The sequence below is a fragment of the Aythya ferina genome (assembly GCF_964211825.1).
Source record: "Aythya ferina genome assembly, chromosome: 2".
NCBI lineage: Eukaryota > Metazoa > Chordata > Aves > Anseriformes > Anatidae > Aythya > Aythya ferina.
This window is the reverse complement of record NC_140297.1, coordinates 65210329-65224162: the sequence shown is the minus strand read 5'-3', so window position 1 is coordinate 65224162 and position 13834 is coordinate 65210329. Positions and strand designations below refer to the sequence as shown.

The window sequence follows — 13834 nt, the reverse complement described above, 5'->3', positions numbered from 1 at the left end:
AACTGGCTGGATAGCCGGGCCCAAAGAGTCGTGGTGAATGGAGCCAAGTCCAGTTGGAGGCCAGTCACTAGTGGCGCTCCCCAGGGCTCGGTGCTGGGGCCGGTCCTCTTTAATATCTTCATTGATGATCTGGACGAGGGCATTGAGTGCACCCTCAGTAAGTTTGCAGATGACACCAAGTTAGGTGCATGTGTCGATCTGCTCGAGGGTAGGAAGGCTCTGCAGGAGGATCTGGATAGGCTGGACCTATGGGCTGAGGTCAACTGCATGAAGTTCAACAAGGCCAAGTGCCGGGTCCTGCACCTGGGGCGCAATAACCCCAAGCAGAGCTACAGGCTGGGAGAGGAATGGTTAGAGAGCTGCCAGGCAGAGAAGGACCTGGGAGTGATGGTGGATAGTCAGCTGAATATGAGCCAGCAGTGTGCTCAGGTGGCCAAGAAGGCCAACGGCATCCTGGCTTGTATCAGAAACAGTGTGACCAGCAGGGCTAGGGAGGTGATCGTCCCCCTGTACTCAGCTCTGGTGAGGCCGCACCTCGAGTACTGTGTTCAGTTTTGGGCCCCTCGCTACAAGAAGGACATGGAGGTGCTCGAGCGGGTGCAGAGAAGGGCGACAAAGCTGGTGAGGAGTCTGGAGAACAAGTCCTACGAGGAGCGGCTGAGGGAGCTGGGCTTGTTCAGCCTGGAGAAGAGGAGGCTCAGGGGCGACCTTATCGCTCTTTATAGGTACCTCAAGGGAGGCTGTAGCGAGGTGGGGGTTGGCCTGTTCTCCCACGTGCCTGGTGACAGGATGAGGGGGAATGGGCTTAAGTTGAGCCAGGGGAGTTTTAGGTTAGATGTTAGGAAGAACTTCTTCACTGAAAGGGTTGTGAGGCATTGGAACAGGCTGCCCAGGGAAGTGGTGGAGTCACCATCCCTGGAAGTCTTCAAAAGACATTTAGATGTAGAGCTTAGGGAAATGGTTTAGTGGGGACTGTTAGTGTTAGGTCAGAGGTTGGACTCAATGATCTTGAGGTCTCTTCCAACCTAGAAATTCTGTGATTCTGTAATATTTGCCAAATCTGCATACAACCACTCTATCTTTGGCCACTTAGGAGATTACCTCTGACTCTGACTCTGAATCTTCGTATTGTGCTCAAAGTAACATGTTGCTATTGTGGAGGCTCAGAATGCTATGCTCAGCTCCCGAAAGTTGCACTGGATGACTGAAAATTGGCCACCAGATCTATTGTCCTGGTAGTCTATAGGAAGTATTTATTTCCATGGTGGAAAATCTTTTGTATACAATCTCTCTTTAACAGGGAGAGAAAGTATCTGTTTTGTCTCCTAGCATATGATAGGAAACACTATTTTATTTTAAAGTAAGAGTCAGGTTTAGGTGTCCTTACCATCATTTTAAGGGGCATAACTAGAATTTCTACAAATGTAAGCTCTCGAAAGCTGTGGTTCTTGTTTATTTTTTAATTTTTAAGGGGGTGGGTTGTGGTGGATATTGTTTTGGTTTTGTTTAAAAAAACAACAACAAAGTAAACCACCTTTGATCTTCTGTTGTCTTCTGGGGTCTGGTTAGTGACCATGTGGAATACCTTAATCATGAGCAACCAAGTCTTGAAGTATTGTCCAGACTATACTGTATAGCAGGTCTCAACTCAAGTTGCTGCCAAGAAGCATTTTTTTTTACCTGTTCCTCAAAAATTAAGAACAAGAAATGTAAATGTATGCTAAGATTGCCTGAATCTGCAAATATTTCTTTTTTCACTGCTATACTTTTCTTTTTTTTTTTTTGACTACTATAATTGATAATACACCCATATTTTTGTGCAATGTAAGTGGATGTTCTAGAAGAGTATTAGAATTTAATTCTATAACTAAATCTTTCTTTAATGGAAGAGAAAATCTTGTATGGCACATCCCATACACCACTGCTGGCATACAGTGGAAATGTCTACAAGTTACAACTGATATTGATGTTATTGATTCTCCGTTCTTCATTTCATAAGGAAGTTTTGGGAAGCATCATGACTTTTGAGTAAGAAAAGCCATCTAATTTATAACGGTATTTCATTCTCAGTATTTCATATTATGAAACAGAGTTGACAATTGCTATTCTTTTTTCCCCTTGTAGATAATCTGTGGAGTGCCTATTCAGAAAAAGGATCAATAGTTGAGAAAAAAAATCAGCCATCAGTTTCTGGATCAGAAGACATAAAAATTGGTGGACGCCCTTATGTTTTTACAGACATCATGACCTACTTCACAATGCTTGTAGGGATTTATTTTCCATCTGTAACAGGTAGATATACCTATTTTCCTTGAGTAAAGACGTGTTTTCATAGTTGAAAAAATATTTTTGTGTGAATGTTTATTGCTGACACAATATTCCTAGTCTCTGTCCAAGTTTTAAGTAGCAGATTTTCTGGTGCTGGAAAGACATAGCTGGCTACTGGTTATTTTAGGAGTTTATAGAACTTAATGGATCAGTTCAAGTGCTGTTTATGTACCTGGAAATAAAAAAGAAATATACTTTTTTATTTCTATACCTGGAAATAAAAAGAAAGCTCCATGTGTTACTAAATGTTTGTTCAGAGTAAGCTGCAGCTGAGTCAAAATTTCTTACCTTCATAATGTGTTTATCTTCATATGCATGAGAGAGAACAGTTGGGTATTAAGGTGTTTCAGGTATTCAAGCCATGAACTGCATGAGCTTTGTTTAAACTTCCAATTTTTTTTTTCAACCGTAACTAGCAGAGACTTTTTTGTTTATCAAGATTAAAAGTTAGGTTAATTTTATATCATTTCCCTCAGGTCTTGTTTGACTGAAATAACTAAATAATTTTTGTTGAAAAATCCTAGCTCAAGCAACTTAATATCAAGTAAGAGAACAGAATTCTGATGCAAAGTTGCAACATTATTTGCTAGAAGAATACCAAATGGAGATGTCACTTCGTATGCTTGTCCTCTTACTGTTCTCATTTCTATACTTCAGGTTCTTTCCTGTTTCCCATCCCTCTTCTTCACCCTTGTCTCTTTAATCTTAAAAAAGTAAGATCAAAATCTTACTGTATGCCAGCCTGTGCTTATGATTTCACTGTGTAGTGTTTGTCAGTGCTTTTGCACCGGATTCTTGACCTTAGCATCTGATTTTTGCCTCTAACAGTGATCAGGGCAATTCTAGGACTGATGGCAGAAATAGTGCATGATTTTTTTCCACTCTTTTACAGTGTTTTGGAAAGTGATTTTTGTTCTGTATTTAGGTTCAAACACTAATGTATGCCTGTGATCCCCTGACCATTCCTCTGTACTTCATGCCTGCTCCTTTCCTTTTGTTTCTGTTTTCATTATTAATTGATTTGCTTACATATGTTAATGTATAGACTGTTTAGTAGAAAGTTAGTACATTTGGTCATGCTGGTTCAAATTTTTAAACCCTTATTAGTTTAAAACATCCATCCCCTACATTTTGCTACTCTTGTATATTTCCCCATTCTAAAAATGATTGACTTTTTTCTGAGCCTTCTGGAATTTCATGATGGGTGGTAACACAAATTTCTGAATCAAATGCAGGTCTTCTAATTTCCAACCTAGAACTCCCCTGGTGCAACTTGAGGCCATTCCCTCTAGTCCTATCACTAAGTTACCTGTGAGAAGAGGCCAACCCCCAGCTCCCCACACCTTCTTTTCAGGTAGCTGTAGGGATCAATAAGGTCTCCCCTGAGCCTCCTCTTCTCCAGACTGAACACCCCCAGTTCCCTTAGCCGCTTCTCATAAGACCTGTACTCCAGACCCTTCACCATCTTCGTAGCCCTTCTCTGGACATGTTCCAGGGCCTCCATGTCCTTCTTGTAGTGAGGGGTCCAAAACTGAACACAGCACTTGGGGTGCAGCCTCACCAGGGCAGAGTACAGGGGGACGATCACCTTCCTGTTCCTGATACAAACCAGCATGCTGTTGTCCTTCTGTTGTCCCCTGGGCACACAGCTGGCTCGTGTTCAGGCAAGCATTGACCAACACCCCCAGATCCTTTTCCTCTGCACAGCTTTCCAGCCACTCTGCCTGTAGTGCTGCATGGGTTTGTTGTGGCCAAAGTGCAGGACCCAGCATTTAGTCATGTTGAACCTCATCCCATTGGCCTCTGCCCATCAACCCATCCTGTCCAGGTCAGGCATGTATTTGTTATTTAAATGAAATTAATATTCCATGTTTTTGTGACTTTTTTTTTTTTTTTCTCCAGGTATTATGGCAGGTTCAAACAGATCTGGCGATCTTAAGGATGCTCAGAAATCTATTCCTACTGGAACTATTTTAGCTATTTCAACTACTTCTTTTATTTGTATCCTTTGTACTGTGGCTTTTTTTTTTCTAGTGGGCTTTCTATAGGTATGGTACATTATAGAATTTCAATAAAAATTCATTTGAGTTGCCTGAATATAAAAATAATGAAATCTAAACTGAAATTTTAAATATCTATTCACACACAAATATATATATTGTGTGTGTGTATGTAGATGTATACATATATGTATGTGTATGTATGTATCTCCTATCTTCTACTAACATTTTAAGCTCCAAGTTACAATTTATGGTTTCAGTTAAGTGACATAGACATTTTAGCATATTTTAGTTGGCAGATTGCTTTGTCATTATACCCAGCATAACTACTGAAAGTCTTAAAGCAAACTAACAGCAAAACAAATTATTAGTTGTTCAATAACTAGAAGACACATATCTTTGTATGAGAAAATATCTTGTTGCATTATGCATGAACTGCTTGCTTAAAATATATTCCAAATCAATTGTGGATCAAATGCAGTTGTAGGGAACATAAACTAAAAAGTTGTAGTATGGGAGAATAATGAAAAAAAAAGTTTGTCATAGACATTTTAATTTCATCCCTGGGTAGGAAATCGTTTTCCCTCTATAATTATTTCATTTACAGTGTAATCTTCCTTCAGTCTCAATAACAGATCTCTCTTGCATAGTGCTGTTTGGTGCTTGCATAGAAGGTGTGATATTAAGAGATAAGTAAGTTGCATTCAACTTGTACTTTTATCAGGAGCATGTATGAAAACAGGTTATGTTAATCAGACTTATTTTCATTAATGGCTCTTCTGGGAAACATCCATGTGGAATATTTTTCTTACACTTAGGTAAAACTGTAGGGAAAGACTATCTCTTGAGCTAAGATGGCTGCAAAAACTGGAAATGTTAATGGACTGTATCACTGCAAAAAAGTAGAAGAAGAATCTGAGATAAATGTTTGTGAAGTGGAACTGTTCCTAATAAAATGGTCTTGAGAGAAAAAGCATAGTTAGTATTTTTATTGAGGTGGAGTAAGCATTCTTCAGGAACATATTACCTCTCACTAAGTAATATCATTCCCCTTACTCCAGAATGATATTACTTAGTGAGAGGTAATATGTTCCTGAAGAATGCAGGCAGAAAAATTTTTGACAGTTGCATGACAAGCAGAGTTCATCAGAAAGACTGCAATGCACCATCAGGCCTATAATTTCTACTAGCTGCATGATTCTTATGCAGATTAGTTGTCACCCGTGTTATTTTCTGAGGCTCACTTTTTGAAGCATGAGCGGCATAAAATTAATAGAGATGAGCATGAACAGCACCTCCAGGTCTTAATAAATTTCTCTGATGAGAGATTGAGTTGAATAAGATGCTGTGGGGAATGTGCTAGCAGACTTTTCCCTTCCTGTTTGAGTCTCATTTTATACTGACCAATGCACAGATTTGCTTTGGTTGACAAAACAGGGGCATTGGGATATTGTTTTGATGCTGAAAGAGATAATGCTTAGACAATTCATTTCTTTTAGTCTAGAAGGAAAAGTGTAAGTTAAAATCTGGATTCCAATCAAAGCTAATACAATGAGAATAAGTTAACATAATAGTAAAACGTAGGGGGATTTGTCTGTTTTTTGTTTTGTTTTCATCATGGATTGCCATAATATCTGCCATGGGGAAAAAAAAAGCTTGTACATTTCTAGTGTTTGTCTTTAATCTTTTCAAGTTGTACCTACTCTTTGTTTTAATGGAAGCCAAACTCCAATGCCAGCATTAAGAAGCAGATATATGTCATCAGAGAAGCATAGTGTGTTGTTTTTTTTTTTTTTTTCTCCTACATAAGTAGTGTTTTTTTTCCTCTGTCTTCTCCTGTAGTGAAGATAGTACTTCTATAGTACTAGCATTCAAGCTTAAGCATACGCAAGAACTTGAACACTGGCTTGTTATATTAATCTGATTTACCTTGGTGTTGTCAATAGCCAGGCCAAAAAGAGATGAAACATATAATTTTTCTTAGCCTATACCCTTTTATTTTCTCTGGTGTTTTTTTAGAAAATGAAAATATAAAGAAATTATATACTCCCATGGGGGGAGGAAAGAGTACTTTTTCATGCTTCACCTAAGATGTCTATAAATGAACATGAAGTCAATTATGTTTGGATTGGATACTCAGTGCTGTGTTATGAAAGCACTTCTTTCTTTTATTTCTACGCCCTCCTAGCCTTGTTTGTCATAGTGGTTCATTGAACTTGCATTAGTTAGCACGACAATGTAAACAGTTCCTCTGTATTTCGTTGTCCATATGTCAGTGTCATGCTATATATTAGAAAGGCTAATACGTTATTTTAACAAATCTCTTTATGCTCTGGGGTACACCTATATCACACACATGTATAATGCAGACTTCTGAAATCTAGTTCCTGGTATTCACAAGGATCTAAAGGATGCATATGTAAATACTTTTTCTGTTGTTAATTCTTTAAAGTTTGCCAAGATATCTGATAGTTGTCACTTGTCTGCTTAAAAGGCAGTACCTAAAATCAATCAATTATGTTTTTGTTGTTGTTGTTGTTGTTTTTTTAATACAGCACGATAAATTGGTTGTTTGGGAAATCCTATAGTGCATGATGTGATGTGGTGTTTATTGCTGAAAAGTGATGTTGTCCAACCAAGATCAAGCTATGGGTTTAGAAGCTACAAAATAAATTCTTGTAGAGTTTGATGGTTTATGTGTGTATTTGTTCACTGTTCTGTTTTGTTCTTCACTTCCCTAAGGTTTGGAGAAGCAGTTAATGGAAATCTAGTGGTTGGTACACTGGCCTGGCCTTCTCCATGGGTTATTGTGATCGGTTCATTCTTTTCAACATGCGGTGCTGGTCTACAGAGTCTCACTGGTGCACCCCGTCTGTTGCAGGCCATTGCAAGAGATGGCATTGTACCATTTATCCAAGTGAGATAATATTTTTACTTTATATTTCAAATGCGGTTTATCTTTTGTTAACAAAATATGAGGCATTATTTTTGTTATTCCTCCAGAACTGTGAGGAAACGTTTTGGAGCTCATTTGTACTCTTGTGCAGCATTGTTTTTTCAGGCCAAAGTTTGAACGTGTCTTTTTCTGTGCAATTTAATTCTTTTTGTCCTCACATATAAATGTTAGAGAGTCAAAATTAAAAATATTTTTATTAATGGAAATGAACAAGCTAAGAAGCAACTAAACTTTTTTTGAGTCCAGATTGTGCTGACAATTTGTAATTTGAAATAAGTTAATTAAATGTTATGATTGAGATACTTAACTTATAATGTCATAGAGATACAGTTCTCATTTTTATTCATTTTTGTAGGCTGAAGTCAAGAAAGATGTAAGAATCTAATTCCATTCTATGACTCCATATGTCATGCATTTTATATGACTCCATATGTCATGCATTTTTTAAAATACAAATTAAAAAAATGTTTGAAGAGAGATTTTAGACTTGGAAGGCACTTACAGTTTTGGAGTCATACAGCCTTTTCATGGACAGTAAGAGAAATGAGAGGAGATGAATACAGGAGCAAGAGCATGACGTTTAAGAAAGAAGCAAAAAAACTTCTTTTAAAACATGAGCAGAAAAAATGACATTTCATAGTATAAAGGAACGTAGACTGATCAATGAGAGGAAGCTAAGGAAAGAGGAGAAGTCAGGATGAAGAAGGAATGAGGTGAAGCACCTACACATTTGGAAAGGAAGCAGTTATGGAAAATGAGAGTGAGGCTTTAATGCTTATAATTGCAGAGGGGAGTGTGGAGGAGACTGAAGGTAGCTCTAACTTTAGGTGAGGCATTTCGCCATCTATTATCCAGTATAGCTGGATGGCTCTCACAACAAAGGAAATTACCATGTGCTAGATGATTTTTCGTAGGGCCTTGTGCAGAATAGGGCTTTCCTAAGTCCTCCTAGGAATAATCAATAATAAGGATCAATATTTATGTTTGTAAATACGGACTTGATGTCTATTTTGTATATTTTGTATATTACAAAAAATAATGCTTTCAACTGTTAGCTTTTTATAGACTAAGCATTACTCTCTGATGCATTCAGATTTCAAGTTAGTTAAGTTTATTTCAACAGCAGCTGCAGTACCACTTTAATGTAATGTAGTCTTTTATTTTAGTAAAGATTGCAACATTGGAAAGCATACATTTTTGTTTTGTTTTATGGTATAGATTTTCTTGTTTTCCTTTGTAACTAATTACTGTTTTAGGTTCAAGTTAGTTAGGTCACAATCTGCAATATGTTTCACAACAGTATAAAACACACCTTTCCCCAGTTTTACTGTATACTTGAATTGAACTAGGTATTTGGTCATGGAAAAGCAAACGGAGAACCAACGTGGGCTCTGCTCCTCACTGCTGGTATTTGTGAAATAGGAATTCTGATAGCCTCTTTGGACAGTGTAGCACCAATTCTTTCAATGTACGTATGAATTTGTTATTTCATGTTCTTTTAAGTTAAATAGTACTTTACTTTTAAATTAACTAGATAATGTTTTTTTTTTTTTTTTTTCTTCTCTTTGAAATAATGCATTCTAGACTTTGTCTTCCAACAAGTTACATTTCTATTTGATCCTTGAGGTAATCTGAAATGAAAAAAATGTTTTGGTTGGAATTAATTTCAAGGCATAAGAAACTTTCCTTGACCAGAGTTCCTGAATGCTAGCAAAAGCATTTAACTTAAAAAACAAACAAACATGTTAAAAAAGAAGTTAAATAAAAATTCTTCCTATTTAAACAGTTTTGTGTTTTAGGGTATGAACTGAAATTTATTTTACTGACGTTGTCTTGGAAGTTTATTCCATGTGTTTTGGGTTGACCTCAGTAGGCAGCTAAGCACTGCACAGCCACTTGTGCACTCCCCTCACAGTGGGATGAGGGAAGAGAATCAGAAGGGTAAAAGTGAGAAAAATAATGTGTTGAAATAAAAACAGCTTAATAGGTAAAGCAAAAGCTGCATGGGCAAGCAAAGCAAAATAAGTAATTCACTGCTTCCTATCAGTAAGCAAAGATTTAGCCATTTTGAGAAAAGTCAAGGCTTTGTCACTCATAACAGTTACTTGAGAATACAAATGCTGTAACTCCAGACATCCTCCCCTTCCTCCTCCTTTCCCTCAGCTTTTATTGCTAAGCATGACTTCACATGGAATGAAATATCCCTTTGATCCTCTGGGGACTGCTATCCCAGATGCATCCCTCCGAAATTTTTGCACACATCCAGCTTACTTGCTGGCAGGGCAGTGTGAGAAACAGGGAAGGCCTTGATGCTGTACAAGCACTGCTCAGCGATAGCTAAAACATCAGTGTGTTATCAGTGCTGTTTTGGTCACAAATCCAAAACATAACACCATACAAATTAATATGAAAAAAAATAAATAATACCGAATCACAGAGTCATTAGGGTTGGAAAAGACCTCCAAGATCATCTGGTCCAACCATCACCCTATCCCAGCCAAAACCAATACACCATTATTGCCAGATGTTAGCTGTGTTTTCTGTGAAATCTTTGTTTGAGACTGAAAATTAATCTAACATCATGTTTTGAGACATGACATTCTACCAGCATGTTGGTGTTTAACCCAGCAGGCAACTGAACACCACACAGCCATTTCCTCCCTGCCCCACCCAGTGGGATGAGAAAGTAAATTGAAAAACACAAGAGCTAAGATATAAGATATACAGCAGGAGATAGGACAGTTTAATGGGGGGTGGAGGGTCGGGTGGGAAGAACAAACAAAGCAAGTGATGCACAGTGCAGTTGCTCAGCACCCAATGACTAATGCCCAGCCAGTGCCCAAGCAACAGTGCTTCTTTCCCCCCCAGCTAGCCAATTCCCCCAGTTTCATTGTTCAGCATGATGTCAATTGTATGGAATATCCCTTTGGCCAGTTTGGGTCAGCTGTCTTTGTTCTGTCCCCTCCCAGCCTCTTGTGCACCTGCAGCTTCCTTGCTGGCAGAGCACTACAAAAAGCTGAAAAGTCCTTGACTTACTGTAAACACTGCTCTACAGCAGCTAGAACATGGGTGTGCTGTCAACATTATTCTCATCCTAAATTCAAAACATAGCACCATACCAGCTACTAGGAAGAATATTAACTCTATCCCCACCAAAACACAAACAAAGCATTAATTTAATCTACATCTTGTGTTCTGTTGGCTATTGTGAACACAGTAGAGAAGTTTCTGCACTTTCTTTGGACTGTGTTTAGACTTAGCCTTTTAACATGAGTCTGTCTAGTTCATTCCTGTTGCAAAATAGTTTTGTTTGTTTGTTTTACCTTAACAGGTTTTTCCTGATGTGCTATATGTTTGTAAATCTGGCTTGTGCAGTTCAGACGCTTTTACGGACTCCCAACTGGAGACCTCGTTTCAAGTATTACCATTGGTAGGAGATATTCTTTCATTCAGAAGAATTAAAACTGCTTATACAGCCTTGATTTGTTAATTGCATTGCTGTAATTAAGCAAAATATCCTTTCTGACTTCAATAAGTTAGTATGCAAGAATGAAGATGTAATGGAGTATCATCTTTCATATATAGATAAAGAAATGGTGAAAATCTTCAGGAGTACTGACTTTCATTTTCGTTATGCAAAAAGAGAAATAATCCGCATATAAAAAAAAAAAAAAAACTTGTACAGAAAAAAATAATAATATGTGTCAGTTTGCTATGTAACCAATCAGTATTTTTTAATTATGTCATGCTTTAGCCATTGCTTCAGAAACTGAAGAAAAGTGGATACTTGACAGTCAGTGAGGTTGAACACAAAGTATTTTTCTTAAGTGACTTAGAACAAGTTCAGAATAAGATTTTCTTTGATTTTGAGTTGATGTTAAAAATGCATATAATTTTTTATTCGCAGTGATTTGATTGAGAAATTTTACTGAGAAATTTTACTGCCAAAATTCTTTAAAAACTAGATCCTTCAGGAGATAAACTTGACTGATTCTAGGATGTAAGAGTTGTTTATTTTTTCCCCTTTAGAGGGTAGAGTGGAAATGAAATGCCACAATTAAATCCCTGACACATCTTTTCGAATATGCTCAGTAGGTACTTATTAGTTTGGCACTTAAACCTCCAAATATTTCAGTGCCTGTATCTGAAGTTTATCATTGCAAGTATTGTTTGCAACATCAAGAAGAAAATGTGGGTGTTGTGTCTTGTTGAGGTTGTTTGTTTGTTTTGTTTTGTCTTTCAAAGCCCCTCTTCTCCCAAATAATGTGATTATGGAAGAAATAGTAGGAGGTCCAAAGAAAAAAAAGCTAAAGCAGATGAATAAGATAGAGGGTAGCAAGAGGAGGATGGTCCATGGTAAGGAATAAAAAGCAAAGAGTTTTGACATGGCAGCTGCAAAGTTTGTAACAATTCGGCAACACTTCTACAACCTGTGCCCTCCCTCAGAGAAACCAGTGAGCCAATTGACTCACTGTGTGTCTATATAATCGCTTCTGCCAGGCAAACTGAGTGTCAAAATGCTTGGTCAGAATTGGGTTGGGAATATTTTTTTGTGTAAAAGCAGACTCCTAGGTGAAATTAAGCATGAAAGACCATCTGTTGCTTTTGTAGACAGGCTACATTTAGGTTGATAGAACAGCTAGAAAGCATTTCTTTGAACACATGTGTTTGTACTCAATACTTGCATGGTAATAAAAAAGTAAACTAAATGAGCCAAACAAAAGTTGTCTCTTTATATGTTCTTTGTCAATCTAGTAAAAGCTAGCTCTGAGTTGAAAGGCAGGTGTGAAGAAATTCATGGTGTATTATCTGACTAAATGTAGACACAAAACTGTCCTGTTCTGAGGTGACCTACATCTGTCTGTGTGATATTAGGTACAAAACAGGCATATAAACTTTAATCTGGAAATGTTTCTGTGACTTTTTCAGCTCAGTCATTCTTTAAAGCCTTTGAAAGATTGTTTTCAGTAATCTGTTCTCCTATGTGTGTGTGTCCTTACCTGAGACATGCCACATTGTAAGTAGAACATACAATTCATTAGTAAAATTTAATTTAAATTATTTTTTTCTGAAATTAGCATAATGTTCTTCAGTATTGTTTGAGAAATCTTAAAGCTTAACTTCAAATCAACAGTAAGCAATGGCACGTTTTGAAACAGATCCTACTTAGAAATAATGGTAGAGTTACAGAACTGGCAGTAGTGGTAACTCTATTATATCTAGTTCTTCAATTACATTTATTTCACATAGGCTTCAGAATGTGATTTTTATAAACTAAAGCTATGACAATGTATTTTATTTATATATTTAGCTATGAAATTTTTTGAAGGTATAGAGAGGTCGTTCTGGGAGTTGACTTAAGTAAGAAATTGACTTTGTAGAACACATGCATGTCTATTTAATAATTGAAAAAATGGTTTCTTCTAGGACTCTTTCATTCCTGGGGATGAGTTTATGTCTTGCCTTGATGTTCATTTGCTCCTGGTACTATGCTTTGGTTGCCATGTTAATTGCAGGATGTATATACAAGTACATAGAATATAGAGGGTAAGACCATATATCTTATGTATTTTATATTTAATATATTTAACATTCAGAAAAAAGCTTTTTTATACAAAGTAGATACAATTGAAGCAACAGAACGAAGTGTTCCCTGAAACAAGGTGAGAGCCATCTCTGTTAAGCGTTACAACTTTGCAGGTTCTAATTTCTCTGGAAGCTCTGTTCCAAAGTCCTCAGCAGGCATAACTAATCAAAATAAGAACTAATATGGCTGGGAAGTTTTCATTTGAACAAAAACTATGGTGTCATATTTGATACTTCGGGTATATTGTCTTTTTACACCAAACAGGAACTACTACAAAAATATTATATTATCTTGTGCCAAAGCCATAAACCTCTACTCTTTTATGTAGACTTAGCACTTTTTAGAATCAATTGCACAAATCCAGAGTGCCCACTGATCCATTTTCTGAAGGCTAGAATTTAATTTGCAATATACTTTAAGAGCCACACCTGTAAGAAATGCTCTACAGAAAGAGAGTTAAAGAGCATGCTCAGTTCATTAAATAATCTCATCTAGTATTTATTTCTGTATTTATGATTTTTGTGTGTGCATTTTCCATTTCTAAGGAAAGATCCAATGCAATTCTAGTCCAAAAAAAAAAAAAAGACCAGAAAATTGAAATGAGTCTAGTTATTCTGGTGAGTAATTAAGCACAAGTGTTCAGTAGATCAACAGATATAGATTGTTCCATGTTGTGGATTCTCCGTCTTTTAATGCCTCCATTTCCAGGATAGACGCTTTCTTGGATATAGTCTTCCTGGATTATAACAGCTCTTGCTATTGGTTTCGTTACAAGGAAATTCTTTTGCTTGTTTTATCCAATAAGTCAGATCCGATGAAAGGAATTCTGCTTGTGCGTATATGTATGTATATACATACATAAAATATTTTGGATGTATATATATATATGTGTGTATATATCCAAATTCATATACAGATTCTCCAAACGTTGGACCATAAGCTGTTGCATCTACCTTGTAGAAA

General features: G+C 37.0%; 1 protein-coding gene across 3 annotated transcripts in view; it reads left to right on the top strand.

The window, feature by feature from the left end:
* The window catches only part of LOC311430900 (solute carrier family 12 member 7), an 81768-nt gene that overhangs the window by 44811 nt on the left and 23123 nt on the right, over positions 1–13834 (top strand). For all 3 annotated transcript variants that reach the window (XM_084507843.1, XM_084507841.1, XM_084507842.1), the window contains exons 9-15: positions 2125–2292; positions 4231–4329; positions 4964–5021; positions 7071–7245; positions 8634–8752; positions 10616–10714; positions 12712–12831. In XM_084507843.1, coding sequence (XP_084363969.1) covers positions 2125–2292; positions 4231–4329; positions 4964–5021; positions 7071–7245; positions 8634–8752; positions 10616–10714; positions 12712–12831 — 838 coding nt within the window. The remainder of the gene's footprint in view (positions 1–2124; positions 2293–4230; positions 4330–4963; positions 5022–7070; positions 7246–8633; positions 8753–10615; positions 10715–12711; positions 12832–13834) is intronic.